At 46.6% G+C, this 24,229-nt stretch overlaps 1 protein-coding gene across 3 annotated transcripts in view; it reads left to right on the top strand.

Annotated features, from left to right (window-relative positions):
* Positions 1-20,488: 20,488 nt before the first annotated feature.
* The window catches only part of ESRP1 (epithelial splicing regulatory protein 1), a gene marked incomplete at its 5' end in the record, with an annotated part of 51,937 nt that continues 48,196 nt past the window's right edge, over positions 20,489-24,229 (top strand). The window contains 3 exons of one of the 3 annotated variants that reach the window (XM_081111648.1): positions 20,489-20,937; positions 21,438-21,566; positions 22,785-22,898. In XM_081111648.1, the coding sequence (XP_080967774.1) occupies positions 20,806-20,937; positions 21,438-21,566; positions 22,785-22,898 (375 nt within the window). The remainder of the gene's footprint in view (positions 20,938-21,437; positions 21,567-22,784; positions 22,899-24,229) is intronic. The other 2 variants (XM_081111649.1, XM_081111647.1) reach the window with 2 other exon arrangements.

A 24,229-nucleotide genomic window follows, 5' to 3' on the forward strand; every position in this document is an offset into this window, starting at 1 on the left:
AGGGAGAGGGAAAGATAGAAACATCAATGATGAGAGAGAATCATTGATCAGCTGCCTCCTGCACACCCCTCATTGGGGATCAAGCCCGCAACCCAGGCATTTGCCCCCAACAGTAATCAACCTGGGACCCCTCAGTCCACAGGCTGACGCTCCATCCACTGAGACAAATCAGCTAGGGCTATTGTCTAAATTTTAAACAGTTTCATGTGTCTCCCCAAAATATAAAATGGCACAACCACTTTGGAAAACTGGCAGTTTCTAATAAATATAAAGATGTGCCTTTCGACCCAGCAATTCTGCTTCTAAGTAACTTCCCAAGAGAAATTAAAACATATGTTCATGAAAATAATTGCACACTAATTTTCTTTTTTAAAAATATATTTTATTGATTTTTTTACAGAGAGGAAGGGAGAAGGATAGAAAGTTAGAAACATCGATGAGAGAGAAACATTGATCAGCTGCCTCCTGCACACCTCCTACTGGGGATATGCCTGCAACCAAGGTACATGCCCTTGACCGGAATCAAACCCGGGACCCTTCAGTCCACAGGCTGATGCTCTATCCACTGAGCCAAACCAGTCAGGGCTGTACACTAATTTTCATAGTAGTTTTATTCATAATAGCCTGTAAAGATCTGGAAACAGTCTAAAGGTCCATCAATATGGGAATGGATAAACAAATTATGGTATACCCATACAATTATATATTATTTAGCAATAAAAAGAACTATTACATGCAGCAACATGGGTGAATTCTAAAATATGCTGAGTAAAAGAGCCAGACCACCCCCCCCCCCAAATTTACATATTGTGTGATTCCATTGATATGAAGTCTAACAACAGACAACTCTAATTTGAGATAATAGAAGTCAAAATTGTGGTTATTGCTGAACGACAAAATAAATTATTATTCTCAGGAAGTTTTCTGGTTTGGAAAATTACTAGTTATAGATCTCTTAGTTTGAGTAATTTTTTAATATATTTTATTGATTTTTTACAGAGAGGAAGGGAGAGAGATAGAGAGTTAGAAACATTGATGCGACAGAAACATCGATCAGCTGCCTCCTGCACACTCCCTACTGGAGATGTGCCCGCAACCAAGGTACATGCCCTTGACCAGAATCAAACCTGGGACCTTTCAGTCCGCAGGCCAGCGCTCTACCCACTCAGCCAAACCCATTACGGCAGTTTGAGTAATTTTTATAAATAAAAAAACTAGTTTCTCTCTGCCCTCGCTAAATAAATGTTGAACATTTACAGAATATCTGTTCATTTAATGGGGTACTAAGTTTTCAATCCATCCCTGGGAGTAACTGTTATCCTGTCAAGAACAAGGGACATGCACTGGGGGGGTGGGGGAGGCCAGGGGAATGTCAAGGACGGGGGGAAAAGGAGACATATGTAATACTCTTTGTAATACTTTAAGCAATAAAACAATTTTAAAAAAAAGAACAAGGGACATGGAAGGGGAATAAAAAGGGAGCATACATACCATTGAAGGGGTGGCAAAGAGTGTCAATTTACCGAAAGGCATTTTCAGTCTCGGCCACTAGGGGGCAGAATTGCGGCAGCAGTAATGGTGGAATGTTTCCAGAAATGGAGAAGCCGGAGGTAGAATCAGGCACCTAGCCAGTAAAAAAGCAAGAAAAGGTGCAGGCCAGAAAAGGCACAGGAAACATGGGCTCAGCAGAGCTGGGAGGCAGGAGGGAGGGTATGGACAACCGGGAGCATAACGCTGAGGTGGCAGGAGGCTTCTGAAACTGCTGAGCTGCAGGCTGAGAAAGGCTCAACCAACCTGCAGAACCTGGCATGGCCTCCGACACGGGTACCCATGTTGTAAGCGACTGAAAACAAGAATCTGAAGTCTGGACACTTGAACACCCATTGAGGGTGGGGGGATGGGTCTAACTAAGGAAGGACAGTTTTCCGAGGGAACCTCCCAGGGAAGTTGGAAGGGATCCAGAAGCAAGTACAGACAGAAAATGGGGGTGGCCTGTAAACTACAGGTATAATTTTTCAGGGGTGTGGCGAAGAAATGCTACTTGGTCAGTGAATGGATGATTAAAATTTCACCAGCTCGCCTGGCCGGCGTGGCTCAGTGGTTGAGCGTTGACCTATGAACCAAGAGGTCACTGGTTCGATTCCTGGTCCGGGCACATGCCCAGGTTGTGGGCTCCATCCCCAGTTGGGGGCATGCTGGTGGCAGCCAATCAATGCAATGATTCTCTCTCATCATTGATGTTTCTATCGCTCTCTCCCTCTCCCTTCCTCTCTCCCTGAAATCAATAAAAATATATTAAAAATAAATAAATAAAATTTCACCAGCTTGCTTTTCCCTGATCTTAAAGCTTTGATCCCAGTTAAAATGCAATGCCCAAGAAAAAGGGAATACTTGGAATACCAGTGACTTATTAAACAAATGTTAATTGAGCATCTGCTTTGTGGAGCTAGAATTTGCATCCTAGTCAGGCCAAACCAGCAATAAACAAGTAAACAAACACATAGATGAAACTGTCAGATAGTGAAAGGGCAATGGAGAAAATGCATCAGATACCAAGAAAGAGGAAGACCAGGCAGGTTGGGAGAATCATCAGATAAGATAACTCAGAAAATTTTCTTTCCTAGTGATATTTGAGTCCAGGCGTAAATGCTGAGAAAGCTGCAATGCAAAGATCTGTGGGAAGAACCTTCAGGCAAAGGGGGCAACAATGCAAGGAGGGTTCAGGCCTTTGTTATTTAAAGCTCCATAATAAGGGGTTGGCTTATTCTACTTGAAAGTCATTAGAGAGTTTTAAGCAAGAGAGTGGTCTGACTTCATTTACATTTTTAAAAATATATATTTTTATTGATTTCAGAGAGGAAGAGAGGGGGGGAGAGAGAGATAGAAACATCAATAATGAGAGAGAATCACTGATCGGCTGCCTCTTGCATGCCCCCTACTGGGAATCGAGCCCACAACCCAGGCATGTGCCCTGACCAGGAATCAAACTATGACCTCTTGGTTCATAGGTTGACACTCAACCACTAAGCCATGCTGGCTGGGCCATGTATATTTTTAATAATGCTTAGTGAAGCATGAACTCAAAGGAGGCAAGAATGGAAACAAAGATTGCAATTAGGGAGCAATTGCAATAGTTTCCATGAGAGACAATGGTGGACGGACTAGAGAAGTCGCTGAGGGATGGTGAGAAGTAAAGAGATTTTGACTTCGTTTTATAGGTGGGTGAGGGAGGAAAGGGGAAGCATAGGTGACTGCTAGGTGTTTAGCTTGAACAACTGTGTAGATGAAGGGGCTGTTAAATGAAATGAGGAAGCCTACAGACCCAGCTGGTTATTTGGGGTGGAAAGCGGGGGGGGGGGGGGGGGGGTGTAAATCAAGAGTTCTATTTTAGACTTGGTAAATTTGAGGCGTCTAAGAGATATCCAATGGAGATGTCAAGTAGGCACCTCTGGAAGAAGGTCAGGGGTGGGACTATAAATACCATTAGCATAAGGATAGTAGAGTATTTAAAGCCAGCTGCCTAGTCCACCCAGTGTGGTTCAGTGGTTGAGCACCGACCCATGAACCAAGAGATAACTGGATCCATTCCCCATGTTTGGGGCTCGATCCCCAGTAGGGGGCATGCTGGAGGCAGCCAACTGATGTTTCCATCTCTCTCTATCCCTCTAAAATCAATAAAAACATATTAATTAAAAATAATAATAAAGTCCTAGCCCGTTTGGCTCAGGGGTTAGAGTGTCAGCCTGCGGACTGAAAGGTCCCAGGTTCGATTCCCGTCAAGGGCACATGCCTGGGTTGCAGGCTTGATCCCCAGTAGGGGGCGTGCAGGAGGCGGCTGATCAATGATACTCCCTCATCATTGATATTTCTATCTCTCTCTCCTTTTCCCTTCATTTCTGAAATCAATAAAAATATATTTTAAAATTAATAATGATGATGATGATGATGATGATAATAATAATGATAAAGCCAGCTGCCTAAGTGGGATCACACAGGGACAAAGTGCGGACCTGGCAGAAAAGAGTCCAGCCAAAGTTCCAGGTCTGAGAACTTGAGGAGTGAGGCAGGGGAGTGGAGCCAACAAAGGAGCTGAAAAGTACAAATCTGAGAGGTAGGACAGCCCAACATTGTGGAAATAAAGGCTTGAATGTACCTCAAGCGAAGAGGGTGTGCCATGTGTCCGATGCTGCTGACTGTTGAGCAAGATGAGAAAGAGAAGAGATGATGGCCTTAACAAGGGTGGTTCCACGGACTGGGGAAGCTGAAAACCCACTGGGAACCTGGTTTTGATCGTAAGGAAACCTTTTGTGAAAAGATTATCCAGAAGAGAGGCACACACAGATATGTCAGAAAAAGCCCATCCAGGGCACTAAAGATAGATCCCAAATAAAAGGGATTCCCAACCTGGCTAGAATGCCAGAATCACTGTGGAACTTAAACACCAAAACAAAACAAAAAAACAAAAAAAGTTTCCCATTCCCTTTCTAGATCTAGTGAATCAGTAGAAATGGGAATCAGAATATATATATACAATCGTCCTTCCTTATCCAAGGGGAATGAATACCTTCCAAGCCCCCAGTGGATGTCTGAAACCACAGATAGTACCGACCCCTATATATATACTACAGGTTTTTTTCTATACATAAGTACCTATGATAAAGTTTAATTTATAAATTAGGCATGGTAAGAGTTTAACAACAATAACTAGAAAAATAGAACAATGATAACAATACACTGTAATCAAAGTTATGTGAGTCTCTCTCAAAATACCTTATTGCACTGTACTTACCCTTCTTATGAAGAGGTGAGTTGATACACTGCCAACATGATGAGATAAAGAGAGGTGAATAACATAGGTTTTGTGACATAGCATTAAGCTACTTTTGACCTTCTGACAATATATCAGAAGGGGGATCATCTGCTTTGGGGGATCCTGGATCTTCGAGCCATGACATGTTGATTGGCTGTCAGGATCAGATGATGTTGATAGTTGGCGATCCTCAATAGTTGAAGGTTTTTTAGGTATTTTTCTTTTTTCCCCCAAAAAAGCTTTTGGAAGAACACTGTAATCAAAAGTTGTTTCTTTTTAAATCATCAAGGTGTTGCCGCAGAGGTTGTAATCCTTTGGTAATCACCTGGGTGACTTCAATGCTGCATGACATCAAGAAAATATTCCATAATTTTTGTAAAATAAGGGTTACTTGAACACCGAGACAGTCGATCTGATAACCCAGAGGGCTGCTCTGTGACTCAGAGGCGGGGATACCCTGGACAAAGGGATGATTCACCTCCCAAGTGGGATGGAGTGGGAGGGCAGGAGATTTCATCATGCTACTCAGAACTGCACACAATTTAAAACTTATGAAGTGTTTATTTCTGGAATTTTCCATTTAATATTTTCATACCACGGTTGAACACAGGTGACTGAAACCACAGAAAGTGAGACTGTGGATAAAGGGGACTACTCTATATATGTAAATTATTATTTTTATTGTCATTAGTTTTGAATTTAATTTTTACTAATGAATCCATTTTTTAAAAACTCCTCAAATAAGCCCTAAGCTAGTTTGGCTCAGTGGATAGAGCATATGCCTGCGGACTGAAGGGTCCTAGGTTCGATTCCAGTCAAGGGCACATGCCTGGGTTGCAGGCTCAATCCCCAGTAGGGGGCATGCAGAAGGCAGTCAATGATTCTTTCTCATCATTGATGTTTCTCTCTCTCTTCCTCTCCCTTCCTCTCTGAAATCAATAAAAATGTTTAAAAAACCCCAAAAAACTCCTCAAATAATTCTGACTTAACTGAATAGAGTAGAAGGTGAGCTGGATAGGAACATACCTACCCAAACAGAATCAATACCTTTCTCTTGGTTAAAGAAAAAGAACGAACGAAAAAAAGGTTAATAGGTAGAACATTCAAATTTTAAGATCTCTTTGATAAATTTTTTTCTTTATAGGAAAAATTAGAGCCAAAACCGGTTTGGCTCAGTGGATAGAGCGTCGGCCTGCGGACTAAAGGGTCCTAGGTTCGATTCCGGTCGAGGGCATGTACCTGGGTTGCGGGCACATCCCCAGTGGGAGATGTGCAGGAGGCGGCTGATCGATGTTTCTCTCTCATCGATGTTTCTAACTCTTTGTCTCGCTCCCTTCTTCTCTATAAAAAAATCAATAAAATATTTTTTTTTAAAAAAAAGAAAAATTAGAGCATGCTACCACTTATCTTCTGATGAACTTCAGTGGAACACAAAGTGAATATGTACTGAAAAACGCAGAAACAGGTAACCACACTTAGCCATCCTGCTCTTTTTAAAGGGGATGTTTGCTCATGGCTGAGTTATGATACTGGAAACACAGAATTAAAGGGGTTGTTTTTGCCACTAATTTTTTGTGTGTGTGTGATTTCGACTGTGTTACAGCAAATTGCATGTAATTTTTAGGTATTCTGCCTTCAGAAGAGGTTTGAGAATGCTTGAAATGAGCTCTGAAACCTTCACGCTCTCCCTCTCCCTGCTCTCTCTCCCATCTCTTCCTCCCTCTCTCCTCCTGTTAATCTCTCTCTCCAACTCCCTCCTCCCTTTTCCCTCTCCACCCCCACCAACTCTCTCTATCCCTGCTCAGATAAGTAACATCCTCAAGGTAGGCCTAAAAGCTAAATCTCTGTACCCCTTGAGTTCAACTAGATAGGAGAAAATCCCCCAAATAGGAGTAATTTGATGTCTCAAAAAAGTAGGAAAAATAATATTTAAAATGGGATCTTCCCTCCAAGAGGCCTTATAATACTTTACAGTTCACAGTGCATCATGACTTTATTTGATCTTTATATCAATTCTGGGAGAAATATGCTCTTATCAATTTCCAACCATTAAACAAACAAATAATAATAATAATTTTAAAAACACACACCCACCCTGACCGGTTTGGCTCATTGGATAGAGCATCGGCCTGCGGACTGAAGGGTCCCAGGTTCGATTCCGGTCAAGGGCATGAACCTTGGTTGCGGGCACATCCCCAGTGGAGAGTATGCAGGAGGCAGCTGATCGATGTTTCTCTCTCATCGATGTTTCTAACTCTCTATCCCTCTCCCTTCCTCTCTGTGAAAAATCAATAAAATATTAAAAAAAAAAACACCCTAGGAGATGAACTTTCTGAAAACAAAACAAAACAAAAACACTCAGATGAATAAATGAAGTCTTGGAAGGGTTAAGATAATTCCCAGGATCCTTCAAGTAGAAAAATAAAAACTAAGAGACTTGTTCACAATAACAGGGTAAAAAAAGAATAAACTCAGCAATATAACGGAACAAACTATTGATATATGCAACAATTTGGATGACCCCCTGGGGAATTATGCTGAGTGGGGGGAAAAAAGACTTGCCAACCCCAAGAGGTTAAATACTTTGTGATTTCCATTTATACAAAATTTGTGAAATGATGAAATTTTAGAAACACAATAGTGATTGTTACAGGTTAAGTATGGTGGAAGGAGGGGGGACAGGAGGGAAGTGGGTGTGGTTATAATAAAGCAACACAGAGGATGTTTATGGTAATGGAACTATTCAATATCTACACTTTGATGGTGGATACATCCTTAAGGAGCAACAGAAGTGTAAATACACACACACACACACAAATTACAACAGAAGTGTAAATACACACACACAGCAGAACTGAAGAAATCTGAATAATGGACTACATCACTGTCAACATCCTGGTTGTGATATTGTACTATAGTTTTGCACAATAATACCATAGGAAGAAACTGGGTAAAGGGTAGATTTTCTCTGTTTAATTTCTTACAACTGCACATGAACCTATAATTATCTCAATAAAATTTTCAATTTGAAAAACAATGAATGAGTCAGAGTGTATCTCTGGCTCCTGGTTCTTGCCTGTGATTATTTACCTCCCCAGCGTGTGATGGAAAGAGATGTGGTCTTGTTCTTGGAATTGCCAGTTTGGCTCAGTGCCCTTTAAGTTAGAGATGGGGGTGTATCCAAATTTGACTCTGGAAGGTATTATTACATCAGGCTAAAAAAATAGGTTCTCCAGAATAATGAAACTCCCCGTGTTTCATACATGGAGAGCCAGGACACCTTACATTTTATATGGGGCATTCCAACATTTTTATTTTCCTGAGCCAGCAATTCCAACACATACCCTGAGTTTTCCCTGACTTTCTGGGCTCAGCTTTTGATGGGGACAGTGTTTAAGGTTGGGAAAGAAGGGAACAGTAACAGAGCCTTAGATCTGGGGGTAGGGCAATTAAGAGTTGCTTGTGGAAATGGCAGAGTTCTCTAAGGAATTATTTGTGTGACAGAACCAGAAACTGAGGGTCGGCTTCTGACCAACAAAGCTGGTGCAGGATGCTCGCCCATTCAGTACCTCAGTCTCGACTCGCCCTTTTCCTTCTTCTGTTCTCCTCCTGCCACTTAGCTTTACCCACCTCTCTCTCCACTCTCCCTACCCCATCTTCTTTTTCAGTCTCTTCCTCTTGATTTTTATTTTTCTTCTTTTTGCTACATTTTTCTACTATGGCCACATTATAATTAATACACAATTTTAAAGTATTAACAAAAAAATAGCCCAGCTGGCGTGGCTCAGTGGCTGAGCATTGACCTATGAGCCAGAAGGTCATCTTTGGATTCCCAGTCAGGGCACATGCCTGGGCTGCAGGCTCGATCCCCAGTGTGGGGTGTGCAGGAGGCAGCCGATCAACGATTCTCTCTCCTCTTCGATGTTTCTATCTCTCCCTCTCTCTTCCTCTCCGAAATCAATAGAAATTTTAAAAATTAAAAGAGAAAAAAAGCAAGACAGTCACTACAGCCTAGTGTGGTTGTTGCTGTAAGGTCACAGAACTGCACCTCTAGTCCAGAGCAGGCTCCACCATCAAACCGCTTCCTGCTGCAGGAGTGGGTTGCTGGGGGTAAGAAAACCTGAGTTACCGTCTGGGCTCCCCCACTAACTTGCCACTTGACCTGAAGCAGTTTGTGTCCTCGCCTAGGAAAGAAAAGGAAAGGACTCAGATTTCCCCGTCGAAAGTCACTTTCAGTTTTGCCTGGGTCTAGAGAAACAAGTCTTTCAGGCCAGGGGTGGTGGAATGCTGGAAAAAGACGGGCCAATCTTGATGGAGAATGAGAAGTTAGGTCACTTCACTTGGCATCTTTCCTGGAGGCTCGGTATTCTTATGGGCCAGGAAGTTATCATCAAACCATGTGTCATCAACCCAAGGCTGCTCTGCAGGCCGACACTGTAATTATCCTTCCCCCTTAATAGCAAGCAGGAACTGTAGGTGCTGGACCACAGAGGAGGGGCAGTTCATCAGGAGAGGAGGAGGGATCTGACCAGTGCCGAACAACTGTCAAACTAGGAAGGGAGATGATTCCTTTCATGCATCCAGGCAAAGGTTTGCATGGGTGGCTTAATGGCAGGGAGAAGGCTCTCTTTAGGGACTAAGTGAAGAGCAGAAAATGTAAATAGAGTGGAAAACAATGAAGAAAGAGAAATTGCTCTTCCCAAGACTGATTCCCATGGCAATAATAATACCCTAATTCTAGGTCCTAACAGGTTGAGTTCAAAGTAGAGGAGGAGTTTACCTTTGGGGAGGAATATACACACGTTTATGGTGCTTAGTACTTGGGCCAGCACTTTCAAGGGTGTTCTCTCATGTAATCTTCACAGCAGATGAAATAATCTACAAAATATTAATACCCCCATTTTATACCTGAGGAAACTGAGGCTCGGGGAGGTTAAATCACAAAGTAGCATGTTGGGCGGAACCAGCATTAAAGGTGGGCTCGTCTGAGTTCTTTTTAGCAGCTTCTGAGCCACCACTTATTCTGAAATCTCTCGCCTCGCCTTGCCACTGACCATCCACTAATGACGGCTCTACGAATGCTCTAGTATCTGGCAGTGGGCAGGAAGCTTGGTCTTGATTTTGAGTCAGAAAATCCTGAATTTGAATCTGCCTCTGCTAAGTCTGTGCCTATGGGCAAGATACAAAACCTTACACCTCAATATTAACGTCTTTAAAGTGCCTCACCCCCAGATCTAAGGCTCTATGACTGTTCCATTCTTTCCCAACCTTAATTTCCTCTAACTGTTGACTTAACAGCATCGGAAATGTCTTATGTTTTTGTTGTTTAGAAAGCTGATGATACTGTGATCTGGATTTGCTTCGTGATGGCAGCCAGTTAATAAAATTGATAATAAGCACAGTGATGGTTTATTAAAATTTTAAAAAGAGAAAACCTAACAGTTCTTGGCTGCCTTATTGTTTATGCACAGAGGCAGCTGCCCCTACGAAGTCAGACCTTCCCGTTTCAGTAGGGCCATTAGGAAAAAACATCCAATCAGAAGTAACAGCGAGGCTCCCAAGCTGACTTTTCAGCTTACTAGCAATGTGAACTTGAAGGAATCATTTAACCCACCCAAATCTCACTAGTCTCATCGGCAAAATGAAGATAATACTTGCCCTACCCTTCTTCTTTTTAACAGATTTGAGTATCAAGTGGAACAGTGGATATGAAATCCGTGAATACCGCATAGTTCTATTATATTCCAACGCCAGACAGTATTCTCACACATTTACTAGGGCCTGGTTTTTAAGCTCTTTCTAAAAATAGTCAACTGATGGGTCTTTGGTGCCAATTCAAGGCCAACAGGAACCCCCACATTGTGACATGGTGAAGACGGAAACTCTATTCGGTGCAAAACAGCTCAGTTGTAATATAGCTCAGTTGTAATACAGCTCCAGCACGACTGTGAGACAGCTCTGTGGCCAAGCAGCTCTGAGGCCAGGCTCTTCCCCAACCAGACAGCTCTGTTCCATGCTGGTCTGCTCCAGAAAAACAAAACAAAACAAAAACAACACAAGAGCAGGGAAGGACTCTTTAGTGAAAAGGGAAAGTGCACCCTCAGAGAGGAGAGCTGACTTATACAGACAGAGGTCTCCGCCCTGTTCCCTGATTGGTCTGTCCTCATGCAAATGAAGACTCCAAATCCACACAATTTGATTGGTCCCAAAGGCACTGTCCAGATAGCTCAGAGTGGAGTTCACCTTGGTCAGTGAAGAAGCTGATTGGGATACAGGTGTGTAGCTCTGATTAAATGGGGAAAGCCTCAGTCCTACTGGTGGAAATAGGATTCCAGGAACCCCTTTATGAGGATTGGCTCAGCTGGCAGAAATACAGTGCAGGCAGGCAGTTCAGTGCAGACTTCTCCCTGAAGTGCAGTTTGTAAGGGAGGCCCCTGGGTAGGAATGGCTCCTAGGTTCTGGTGTTCTTTTGTTTGTTTTTAATTTGAGCCCAGGTAGCCACTGGGAGCCTTTTTTTTTGTAGGTATCTTCTTTCTTAGGGTCCACGCTACAAACAGTCCAATAGAAATCCTTCAACTCAACATTGGATACTACGACATATATTGAGAAGCATAGTTTACTTATTCGCTGCCATATCCAGTGCTGGTGCTATACCTGGCAAAAAGTAAGTGGTTTGGCTCAGTACTTGGTAAATATTTGTTGAATGAAGGAAAGAAGAAATGAAGCTGGGCAGGTAGGTGTGAGCAGGTTTGTGGCGTTAGAACTGTGTGAAAGTAGGGCAGAGTAATTGTGTGAGTGAAGCATGAGGATCACCTTAGGCTTTTACAGTAGTATTCCAGAGTGGACAGAGCCTGGTTGTGGCAGCCAAAGATGAAACTGTTTCCTTCCTGTTTTGTTCCAAATGGAGCAACCTCCCTTGTAGTTTCTTAACTAAACTAAGGAGATAGGAAAAGGCATAGGGGAGAATGGTTGAATCAGCATTTTGTCTGAAAATATTTTTAGTTAGCAAAACACCATCAATTCACAACAATATTTAACAACAATAAAAAATGGAACAGCCCTGGCTGGGTAGTTCAGTTGGTTAGAGCATCATACCAATAAGTCAAGGTTTGGTCCCAGATCAGGGCACATAAAAGAAGCAAGCAATGAATGCATAAATAAGTGGAACAACAAATGGGTATCTCCCTCTCTCTCTCTCTCTCTCTCTCCCCCTCTCTCTGTAAAATCAATTTTTAAAAAATTTTAATGGCCCTAACTGGTTTGGCTCAGTGGATAGAGTGTTGGCCTGTGGACTGAAGGGTCCCAGGTTCGATTCCGGTCAAGGGCATGTACCTTGGTTGCGGGCACATCCCCAGTGGGGGGTGTGCAGGAGGCAGTGATCCATGTTTCTCTCTCATCGATGTTTCTAACTCTCTATCCCTCTCCCTTCCTCTCTGTAAAAAATGAATAAAATATATATATTTAAAAAAAATTTTTTAATGGAACAAAGAATAGTTAGTACCGACTTTACTACTCACATTTGGACTGCTTCTTTTCTTGTGTCTGTAGCCAGACAGGAATTGCTGGCTGCTCAAACCTGGTGCTTTTTCTTCTCCAGGCCTCTGGCTCAGCCACCAATAATCTCTCCTGCCAACTGCCAATGTCAAAAATGTCAATGAATTAATCACTGGCTCAACAAGTATTTATTGTGTTCATTTAGTATCGACAATGTGTAAGGACGAAGGGAGCAAACAGGCTAATTTTGGTAGAAGGAGAAATATATATAAAGGCATAACTGTAATGCTGCAAGATAGGTTCTTTTGTTATATAGCAGTTTTATTGACATTTAATTCACATACCATAAAATTCATCTCTTTAGTGTCCAGTTTAGTGGTTTTTTGTATATCAGACTTGTAAAACCAACATCACTATCTAAATTTAGAACATTTCATTGACTCCTGAAAGAAACGTTTATGCTCATTAGCAGAAATTCCCCGTTCCCCACGCCCTCCTGGGTCCTAACAACCGCGAATCCACTTTCTGTCGCTACAGGTTTGCCTGTTCTGGACATTTCATGTAAATACAATCATATAATATGTGGCCTTTTGTGACGGGCTTCCTTCATTTCACGTTTTCAAGTTTCACCCAGGTTGTAGTTTCTGTCAGTACCTCATTCCTTTATATAGCTGAATATTATGTTGTATGACTATCACACATTGCTGCAGTTAGATTCATGAGCCATTTTAAGTTATTTTCTGTACAATAGATGGAAGTGGTCCCACTTAATTATTTTCCATATAACTATCCATTGTCCCAGCACCACTTTTGAAAAGACTATTTATGGGGAACCGATATAGGGTTAAGCCGCGGACTGACCTGTTGGCAATAAATAACATCATCCTTTTCTATTTTGTTATAACCTTTTCTATTTACAACACTTGACTTGTTTTTTTCCTTTGACTGAGATCTAGGGCCATCATAAAACTTATCTTCACTAACTCCAAATGGCTGTATCTGCCAAGTATATTATCTCAACTTAACAACACTTTAAATACTTCACACACAAAGCAGGGTGACAATGAGTTCCTGATCTTGGGGTTGCATTTTGCCAGAATAACAAAATTGTCCCTTTACCAGTCAAATGGATGGACGAGGAGGTATACGACAGCTAAGCAGAGGAAAGTGAGAATAAAACAAAGCTTCTTAAACCTTTCTTTCAATACCCACTCCTGTCAATCCACCTTGACTTAAAAGAAAATGTGTGCACCCTGGCCAGTGTGGCTCAGTTGGTTAGAGCATCAGCCCACACACTGAGAGGTCTCTGGTTCGAGTCCTGGTCAGGGCTCATACCCAGGTTGTGGGTTCAATCCCCAGTCGGGCACGTGCTGATCAGTGGTTCACTCTCACATAGATGTTCCTCTCTCTCTCCCCCTCTTTTCTTCACTCTAAAAAAAAAAAAAATCAGCCCTAACCGGTTTGGCTCAGTGGATTAGAGCGTCGGCCTGCGGACTCAGGGGTCCCGGGTTCGATTCCGATCGGGGGCATGTACCTGGGTTGCGGGCATATCCCCAGTAGGGGATGTGCAGGAGGCAGCTGATCGATGTTTCTCTCTCGTCGATGTTTCTAGCTCTCTATCTCTCTCCCTTCCTCTCTGTAAAAAATCAATAAAATATATTAAAAAAAAAAAAATCAGCCCTAACCGGTTTGGCTCAGTGGATTACAGCATCGGCCTGCGGACTCAGGGGTCCCGGGTTCGATTCCGGTCAAGGGCATGTACCTTGGTTGCAGGCACATCCCCAGTGGGGGGTGTGCAGGAGGCAGCTGATCGATGTTTCTAACTCTCTATTCCTCTCCCGTCCTCTCTGTAAAAAATCAATAAAATATATTTTTAAAAAATCAGACTAGATTAGAAAATGGTGGTAAAACTACACAATGGAATACTACGCTGCTGTAAAAAAGGAATCATTACCATTTGCAACAGCATGGATGGAACTGGAGAGCATTATGCTAAGTGAAATAAGCCAGTCAGAGAAAGATATCACATAATCTCACTCATTTGTGGAATATAATGAACATCAAACTGATGAACAAAAATAGATACAAAGAAGCATCAAACAGACTGTCAAACTTTAGCGGGAAGGTAGGGGAGGGTGGGGCGGGGGGGGGGTAAGTGATCAACCAAAGGACTTGTATGCAGGCATATAAGCATAAGCAATGGACACAGACACTAGGGAGGTGAGGGCATGTGCCAGGGGTTGGGGGAGGCTGGCAGGAGGTCAATGGGGGACAAAGGCGACATATGTACCACTATTCATAAAACTTTAAATAATAAAAGAAAAATAAAGTTCCTCATGAGCTATTAACCCAAAAAAGAAAATCAATAATAGATAAGGTTTGCTATTGTGCTTCCCTCTGACTGGATTTTGGGAGAGGCAGGTAACTATTCCTCAGCAAAAGGCATGAGGCCAGAAGTAAGGAGGGCCAATTCCCCTGGGTGGCCTCATTTCCCTGGATGCCCAGTTAAATAGATAGGTTCTGTGGTCCCCAAGGAGAAGGCTTATCTTGTCCAGATTCATGGTGGATTTCCCTATGACACAGGGTCAGTAAAGTCTTGTTTAAAGGTGTCCATCTGCCTTGACGGGGTCTTTCGTCTAAGCTCAGGTCAGAGGGCTAATGGCTTTTGTGGTTGTTGTCTGGAGAGACCCCATCCCACATGGACATTCCCCTTGAGCTGCAATTTTCGACCTTTTTCATCTCATGGTACATATCAACTACTAAAATTCTGTAGCACGCCAAAACTTACATATATTTTTTTTCTAATCTGACCAAAAAGTAGGTATAATTTTGATTCCTTCACACCTATGACTATTGTAGTGTTGGCTGGTGTCTTTTTATTTGACAGTCTATGTATGGGAAAAGAGGCCAGGCTCCCAGACTAAATGGTCAGGTTTGGCATGTTTTAAAAATTCTTGTGAAAAAAAAAAAAAAAAAATTCTTGTGGCACACGGAGTAAACTCGCTGCTCTTGAGTAGTAACTTTCCTGGTTTTCAGGTTTGTTTTCTTCAAGGAAAATGTTTCTTTATACATATCCTCTGCCCTTAAAGTGCACATTATCATCATGCCCACTTTTACAGGTGAGAAACTGAGGCCTTGGGAGGTTAAAGCACATACCCAAGGCTGCGAGGTAGTAAATGGTAGGGCTGATTAATAAACCCATACTTTGTCCACACAGACTGTCTATAATAATTGCTATAATAAAAGTTCAGACCGGTAATTTGTTTAAATATGTAATGCACAGAGTAATTAATAGAAAACTATAATGTATTTCGTTATCTTGACCACCACCTCTCCCTACCACCTCACTTCAAAGAAGATGGACTGCCCTGGCTGGTTTGGCTCAGTGGATAGAGCATTGGCCTGTGGACTGAGGGGTCCCGGGTTCGGTTCTGGCCAAGGGCGCATGCCTGGGTTGGGGGCTCGATCCCCAGACGGGACGTGTAGCCGATCAATGATTCTCTCTCATCATTGATGTTTCGCTCTCTCTCTTCCTCTCCCTTCCTCTCTGAAATCAATAAAGAAATATTTAAAAAAAAGATGAACTTGTCCAGAGAATATAAAATGTGATCTCTGTTACAACTGCATCTAATACAAATAACTAAGAAATATCAATGGCTTGTGGCAGCCTCACAATTTTATTTTTAAAATTGTATTTTAAAAAACAAATATAACCTACATACCAGAATTGTCCACCCTTTTAAAGAATACAATTCAGTGGTTTTTAGTATTTTACATTTGTAAAAACCATCACCACTATCTAATTAGAGAACATTTTGATTCACTTCTGAAGCCTCTTTTCTTACAGGTACAAGAGAACTCCAAGAAAGATCGAGATCCCAAACACAACTGGAGCCAGCAAGTGTAGTGCTGCTACTGTAGTCATCAAAAGGAAACTGCATTGCAAGTAGTACGAATATGACATATACGGCCATGGCTGGAGTGTTAGGTTGATTAGAGTGTCATCCCAGTATGCCAAGTTTGCAGGTTGGATTCCTGGTCAGGACACATAAATGCACATATATATATATACTTTATCAGAATCATTCGGAAGTGTCATAGACATGACTCTCCCTTATTCCTGTCAACTTTATCAGAATCATTCGAAGGTGTTACAGACATGATTCTCCCTTATTCTTAAATACTGGGTACTTCCTAAAACAAAGGACAGTCTCCAGACAAACCACAATATTACAAAATCAGGAAATTAACACTGATATAATACTGTTATTTAATCTACAGACCTTATTCAAATTTTTTCTATTGTCCCAATTAACAGATACAATATTGTTATTTGATATACAGGCCTTACTAAAATAGTTTTCTTTTGTCCCAATAATGTTCTTTAAAGCAAGAAAAGATTTTTTTTAAAAAAGGATTTCTGGTCCAGGATCCATATTTAATAAATTCCTTTAATCTGGAATAGTTCTTCAGTCTTTCTCATTCATGACCTTTATAGTTTTAAGAATATAAGCTAGTTACTTTTCAGCCTGCCTAAGAAGGAAGAGGAGGAGGAGGAGGAGGAGGAGGAAGAGGAAAAGAAGGGAAGATTCTAATTTATTCTGGAAGTTTTAAAGGTGGTTTCCAGTGAAGGCTATAGGTAAAGTGAGCTCCTCTTCTCAAGGTTCCTCTCAGCCAACTCATACTGATTATTCTAATATGCATTAGAATTATTTACAGACCAGAGGCCCGGTGCACGAAATTCGTGCACTCAGGGGGGGGGGGTGTTCCCTCAGCCTGGCCTATGCCTAGTCCAGGAGCCCTCGGACATCCTTAGTGCTGCTGCAGAGGCGGGAGAGGCTCCCCCCACCACCACTGGGCTCACCAGCCTGAGCCTGGCTCAGGGCTTCTGGCTGAGCGGCACTCCTCCTGTGGGAGCACAATGACCACCAGGGGGCAGCTCCTGCATTGAGCACCTGCCCTCTGGTGGTCAGTGCACATCGTAGCTACTAGTCATTCTGCCATTTGGTCGATTTGCATATTAGCCTTTTGTTACATAGGATGGGATAGACAATGAAACATTTTGTATTCAGAATGGATCTGCTTGTACTACAGCAGATTTTGTTCTTGGCATTCCTGCATCTTACAAGAGTTGAATTTCTTCAAAGTAGGGTTGTGTCAAAGAATTACCACCTACTCCAGCCATGGGCAAACTACGGCCGGCCCGTTTGAAATGAATAAAACTATTGAAAAAAAAGACCGTACCCTTTTATGTAATGATGTTTACTTTGAATTTATATTAGTTCACACAAACACTCCATCCATGCTTTTGTTCCGGCCCTCCGGTCCAGTTTAAGAACCCACTGTGGCCCTCGAGTCAAAAAGTTTGCCCACCCCTGACCTACTCTTTTAGTCCTTGAGAATTAAATTACCTGCAGACTTCCATTTTTGGAAGCTCACCTTCAGTAGCTGAACTATGGCCTAAATCAGGAGACAAGAGCTGCAAAATGGATGGGTGTTCTTCCTTAAAAATCATTCAAGAGATATTTGTTGAGACCTGACCAGGCAGTTCAGTTAGAGTGCTGTCTCAATAGCCAGAGTTTTGGGTCCCGGGGTCAGGGCACATATAAGAATCAACCAATGAGCCCTAACCGGTTTGGCTCAGTGGATAGAGCATCAGCCTGCAGACTCAAGGGTCCCAGGTTCCATTCCAGTCAGGGACATGTACCTTGGTTGCGGGCACATCCCCATTGGGGAGTGAGCAGGGGGCAGCTGAGCGATGTTTCTAACTTTCTATCCCTCTCCCTTCCTCTCTGTAAAAAATCAATAAAATACATTTGAAAAAAAAAATCAACCAATGAGTGCATAACGATGACTCTCTCTCTCCCTCCCTCCCTTTCAATAAATAAAATTTTAAAAAAATACATTTGTTGAGTGCCCAGTATATGTCAGGCTCTGTTCCAAGCCCTGGGAATACCTTCAAGAACAGAAGAAAACAAATCAAAAGCCTTATCCTTGTAATCTAGTTGGGCAAATTAAAATTTAAATGAGCAGAATCAGAAACCCAGGCTCTGGCTTCCTTAAACAGGAAGAAGGCAAACCTCGGTGAAAGGAGGGAGCCCGGAGATTGGATTCTAACATGGACAGCCCTGCGGAATCCCTGGCCGGCGTGCTGATAATAAAGCTCAGTTTCTCCCCACGCCCTTTCCAAACGGTTAATCCGAACACGAAGGCCTGCGAGGAGGAGCGGGTAGGATTACTGAGTTTTCTAACCACTTTCTCAGCCACACGTGCGGCGCGGCGTGGGACGTGGGACCTCCGGGCTGCGTGGCACGCACTGGGGTGCGCCCGGCCAGGCTGCCAACCGGCGCGCACCCCTCCCGGGCGGCACCTCCCGGCCCAGGTAGGGCCGAGCACCTGGGAACCGAGCGCCCAGAAAGCCCGGCGGGGAGGCGGCTCGGGGGAACCGGCTCCTCCGGGCGGCCTCACCCACTGCAATGCAATCTGGGTGGTTTTCCCAGGTCCCTCCCTGCCTCGCCCCGCGCCCAGTCCCAGCCCCCGCGGCGCCTGCGGGCCCCCGAGGGTGGCTCCGAGGTTCGGGGATGAGGCGGGGACCCTCTCGGACCCCGCACCCCGCAGTCCGGGAGGTGGTAGTACACGCCGCAGCCTGAACTGCAGCCGCGCGTGGGACCGAGTCACCTCCCCGGCCGCCGCCCGCACTCGGGGGGCGGGAGCAGCTCCCCGCGCCGCGGGAGGCAGCGTCGGCCCCCGCAGCCTCGCAGCTAGGAAACGCGGCGGTTCGGTCCGGCTCCCGAACCCATCGCCCGCCCTCCTCCCGAGGCGCCAACCCCCTCTGCCCTCCGGTCGCGCCCCCTCCCCGTCGGTTCAGCCCGCCAGCTCCCCCGGGCTGGCGTGCTGCAGGGGGGTTTCCCCTGGCGATAGGTGTGCGGTTCCTGACTTTTTATCATGAATATAAAGAGACCTGGACTCGGAATAGTAATACTTGAGACGGAATCGTGTTCCCCAAAAGTCGGAAACATACAACTCGAGGAAACTTCACCGCTAGGGCTTTCCTCTCCAAAATGTCAACAGGACCCACCGCAGCGCCCCCCGACGTGGTGGTGGGCGCGCAGCCCCCGGGCCAGACCTCGCCGAGCGAGTGCAGGGGCCGCGCTGGGGACCTGGCCCCAGCCCCGCAGGGACACGGGCCAAGGTGTAGAGGGCGCGGGGTCCGAGGGGAACCGAGGGGAGGCTGGTGTCTCGGTCCTCCCGGTGGCGGCATCTTATTTAGGACGCGGGGCCAATCCAGGCAGCGGCCCCTGCCCCGCGGGAGGTTTCCGCCCGGAGCCGGCAGCCAGCACCTCACGGGACGTGGCAAGGACGGGAGTAGCCGGGAGGAAAGGTGATGGGGTCCGCGGTGCCTGCACGTCCTCCCGGGGGACCCCCTGCCGCCCGGCGCGCAGCGACTGCTTCTCGGAGCGTCACCGAGAGGCTGGCCGTCCGGGCCGGGAGCGCGGCGCGCTCACTCCCGAAGGCGGGCAGCACCCGGGGGTTCGGGGGAGCCGGCGCCGGTCTCCAGCTGGAGGGGACGGGCCGCGGGTCCCGCTGTTTGCACGGCAAGGTGTGCTGGGCGTGGGAGCGGCTGTTCCGGGGCCTGGCACGGCCCCGCCACCTCCCGGCTGCCGTTGGCGGTCCCTCCCTCCGCCCTCCCTCCGCGCTTCGCCCTCCCCGGGCACCGCGCCCCGGGCAGCCCCGCACCCGGGCTTCACCTCTGGCCTCCTTTCGCCTCCCCGCGCCGGTCCTCCTCCGGCTTCGTTCCCCACGGCCGGCATGTCTCCAACCCTACACCTCTCGGTTACCTCCAAAGGCGTGACCCCCGCGCCCTTTCCCCCTCACCCTTTTCCCTTCGGGCCTCAGCTCTCCTCTGGGTGGCCACAGCCTCTTCCCGCCCTGCGTGTCTCCCCCACCCCTCCGCCCCCCGCCCTTCCCGGCCGCCCCTCTCCATTCATCCAGCCATTGTCTCCCGCCCCCTCCTCCTCCTTTTCCCCAGGCGGCCTCCTCCCCCACCGCTGCCACGTCGTGGTTTGAAGGAGCCAATAGGCCGGCGCCGCCAGGTGTCTCTTACCTGCACCACGTGGGGGAGGGGGAAGGGGCGGGCAGGTAGGGCCACATCCCAAAACAGAAAAGCTTTCAGCCATTGCGCGCGCCTCCCGGGGGTGCAGCCCGGCTCGAGGCTCTTTGCATAGACGCACCGGCAGCTGAATACAAAAAGGGCAGGTCGGCGGCGCCCTCCTTCCCGCCCCCCTTCCTGCCCAGGGCGTGGAGCGCTGGCCAGGTGTCGGCTGGGGTGGCTGCTTACCGCCTTTTGCTCCGGCTGCGGCGAGAGGAGGAGGTGGCGGGGGGTGGGGGTGGGCGCACTTTCCTTTTCTTTCTGGAGCGGTGCTAGCGCCGGGCCACCCGTCCTCTCTCCCGCGCCGCCTCGCCGCCGCCGACCCCCCTTCTCCCCCTCCCCACCTCTCGTCATGACGGCGTCTCCGGACTACTTGGTGGTGCTTTTTGGAATCACTGCTGGGGCCACGGGGGCCAAGCTGGGCTCGGATGAGAAGGAGCTGATCCTGCTGTTATGGAAAGTCGTGGATCTGGCCAACAAGAAGGTAGGTTCCCCCAGCGCCTGCCCAGACGGCGGGAGCGGGGCCAGAAGTTGGCGGCGGCGGTGGGGGGAGCCCAGGTCGGTAAACAAGTGCCCTCGTTTGTTCACTTGGTGAGGCGGGACCTGGGGCCTAGAGAACCCGGGGGGGAACCGAATTCGTTGGCCAACAGCCGGGGAGCTGTTTCTGCACCTTCCCGCCCAACCCCCCAAACCTGGCGCAGGTGGGGAGGCCGGGCGCGGGACGCCCCGCGGAGCCGCGTGGAGCCCCCCGGGGTCCCCGGTCCGGGTGGGAATGGGGGTGGGGTCGGAAGCTGGGCCGCGCCGACCTCGCCGCCTCCGGAGTCGCGGGCGACACGTGAGCTCTGGTTCCGGCGGCCGGACCCCTCCGGAGGCGCGGGCCGCCCCAGGGGGGGAGCGGGAGGGGGGAGAGGGGCAAAGGCCCCCGCATGGAAGAGGGGGGACACTGACTCCCGCGTCTTGGCCCCCCCGCCTCCCTCCCCCGAGGTGGGACAGTTGCACGAAGTCCTGGTGAGACCGGACCAGTTGGAGCTGACGGAGGATTGCAAGGAAGAAACGAAGATCGACGCCGAAAACCTGTCCTCGGCGCCGCAGCTGGACCAAGCCCTCCGACAGGTGACAGCCCCGGCCGGGGGCCCCGCCCGCCCGCCGCCCAGGTGTCCGGGGCAGCGGGCCCGGCCGGACCGGCCCCCCACGCCCTCGCCCGGCGGTCCCCGCGCGTTCCCGGGGCGGAGGGGCCGGCCGCGTGGGTGGGGATCCAGCCGGACGCCCGGGGCGGACCTTTGGGGAGCAGGTTGCTGTTCCTCTTCCCCCGGACCCTTCGGGGTCTTGGGCCAGAACTCGCTGGCTTTCCAGCTGCTTCCCGAGTCGTGTGCTGGGCCCGAGAATCGGCCGGGTTTTACCCGTCGGGGGATGAACGGGGTTTGAATCCTAGCGCCCCCACCTCCCGGGCCCAGACCCCCGACGTCCCTGCCCGCTGCAGGGGTTTGGGCCTGCGGCTCAGCCCGGGGTCAGGGGGCGCTGTGGTGTCCACCCGGGGGCCCGCCCCCGTGCGTGGGTGCAGGATTCTGAGCTCCCAAGGGCTCGATTCCGGTTCCATGATTGCTTCTGCGGTGGCCTTGGTCCGAGTGCCGCGCCGGGGAGGGTTGGCGGGCCCGGACGTGCGGGGGTGCCTCTTGGGCCACCGAAAAGAGATGGAATCGGTCCCCTTGGAATCGAGGTGACCTAACCCCCAGCTGCTGCGGGGTCCTGACCTACTAGAGGTTGGGAGGCGGGGCCCAACACCTGTGCACAGGTGCGAGTCCGATGCTCTCCTGGCGGGTTGCCCATGATAAAAGGCGAAAGTCATCATTTCTGAGGGGTGTTTCAGGAAGCGTGTGACCCGACTTTCCAGAGGTCTGTATAGACATCCACCCACATTGCCCAACTGGCATCTTCCTTAAGCCTAGAACAGCCAACCATTAAAAAAAAAAAAAAAAAAAAAAGGAACACCAGGGAATGATGTAATCTGAAGGCAATCTGCTGATGAAACGAGACCTCTGATTTAAAAGTCTTGGCTTTTTCGTAGACACAGAAAGGGGGTACGGACGGATGGTAGGGTGCATGTACTGAATTCTCCCTCCGTGAGGTTGATTGGAAAGCGTTCCTATTTAAGGAAGCTGGGCAGTTTGTGGGAACCTGGTCTTCCTAAAGTTGCCCCCCGGCCCCCCCCACCCCCGCGGTGTCCCTTTCCGCAGCAGGCAGTTCGATTTTCTCTGTTTATCGCCAAGTGGGGCCACTTTGCAGAGTTTGTAAATCCTGCATCAATTGCATCATGTGTCTTGTTCTTTTCAGTTTAACCAGTCAGTGAGCAATGAACTAAATATTGGGGTAGGAACCTCTTTCTGTCTCTGTACTGATGGGCAGCTTCATGTCAGGCAAATCCTGCATCCGGAGGCTTCCAAGAAGGTAAGAGTGCTGGCTGGTGACTGGAGGTTTTTTTTTTGTTGTTGTTGTTGTTTTTAATGGTTTACCCAATTTTCTCAATTTTGAAGAGATGCATATGGGGAGTCATTGTTGCAATTGTTAAAATGTTACATAGCATGTGATGTATATTTTACTACAATACAAAATTCACAGCACTTTCATAGAGGCGTTTGAGATTGCAGTAATTTTTAGAGATAAAGTTTGGTGACTTAATAAAAGTTTTAGTTTTGTTTATGTTAAGTTTCTGAAATGTTTGACAGTCTTTTCTAATGCATATTAGCTACACTTTTGGCACTTAAAACTACAAGTAAGAGAGAACTGTATTTTAATACTCTGTAATATTCCCATCTACATGAAAATTGGTTTATTTTAGGAAGGAAGGGGCAAAGGAAAAAAAGTCCAATTAAACTTTTTAAGTTATATGTCTCATAATTTCATTCAGAAGCTTGCACTTCAAAAGTAAGACTTTACCATATAACCAGTAAAACGTTAATTGTCGTATAGTGAGCTCTCTCTGACTTAAAGTAAATGTTCAAAACTGATTGGATCCTGTGTCAAAATAATAGGGTCAGCCCCATTTTTCACCTTTGCTTATCTTTCTGATAATGGAAGAGAGTATGGGGTGCCAAAAGTACAATCTTATTGTAGATATAATGTGGTTTCTCTCCCCGGGAAGAATGAGGGTTTGGGCATAGATAGCAGACCCAGTGTCGCCAATCTTTGCTAATATAGTTCATCTGATCAACTTAGTTAGCTTGAGCTCTAACTTGAAAGGATGGAAGTAATATGTTTTTAGGGAAACTGTACGAGGCAATTCTTGCAATGAAAGGTTTAGACTGTCAGCTGATGTTGCAACTGAGTAGTCAGTGCAGATCTTCCTTTTTACTCCAGTAGGGAAAAGGGAAGAAATGCATGCACAGTGATAATTTTTAAAGTTTGAAGGAGAAACTCAAGTTCCTATATCTTGAGGATTGAGAAAAGCACTCCCTTTGTAGCAACCTTAGTAATTATTGGATTAGAAGGGGGAAGTATTTTTTGTTAATTAAATGCTAGACCAATTGCTATACCCTTGATCCAGAGATAGACATATTTGAGGATTCCACACCCCCCTACCCCCCCCCCACCCCGCAACTCATATGAGGTAGGAAAAAGCTTAATCCTTTCCCTGTTGGGCTGAAGAGAAACAGCTGTTTTTCTTATTTTAGATAGGCTGTCTTGGATATGGGAAAACCTCCAGAGAAAAAGAGACATTTTCCTGAGTCACTTGTATTAGGATTTTGATTAAAGAAAACAGAAACAATTAATTTAGTATA

This window comes from Myotis nattereri, assembly GCF_964212035.1.
Source record: "Myotis nattereri genome assembly, chromosome: 17".
NCBI lineage: Eukaryota > Metazoa > Chordata > Mammalia > Chiroptera > Vespertilionidae > Myotis > Myotis nattereri.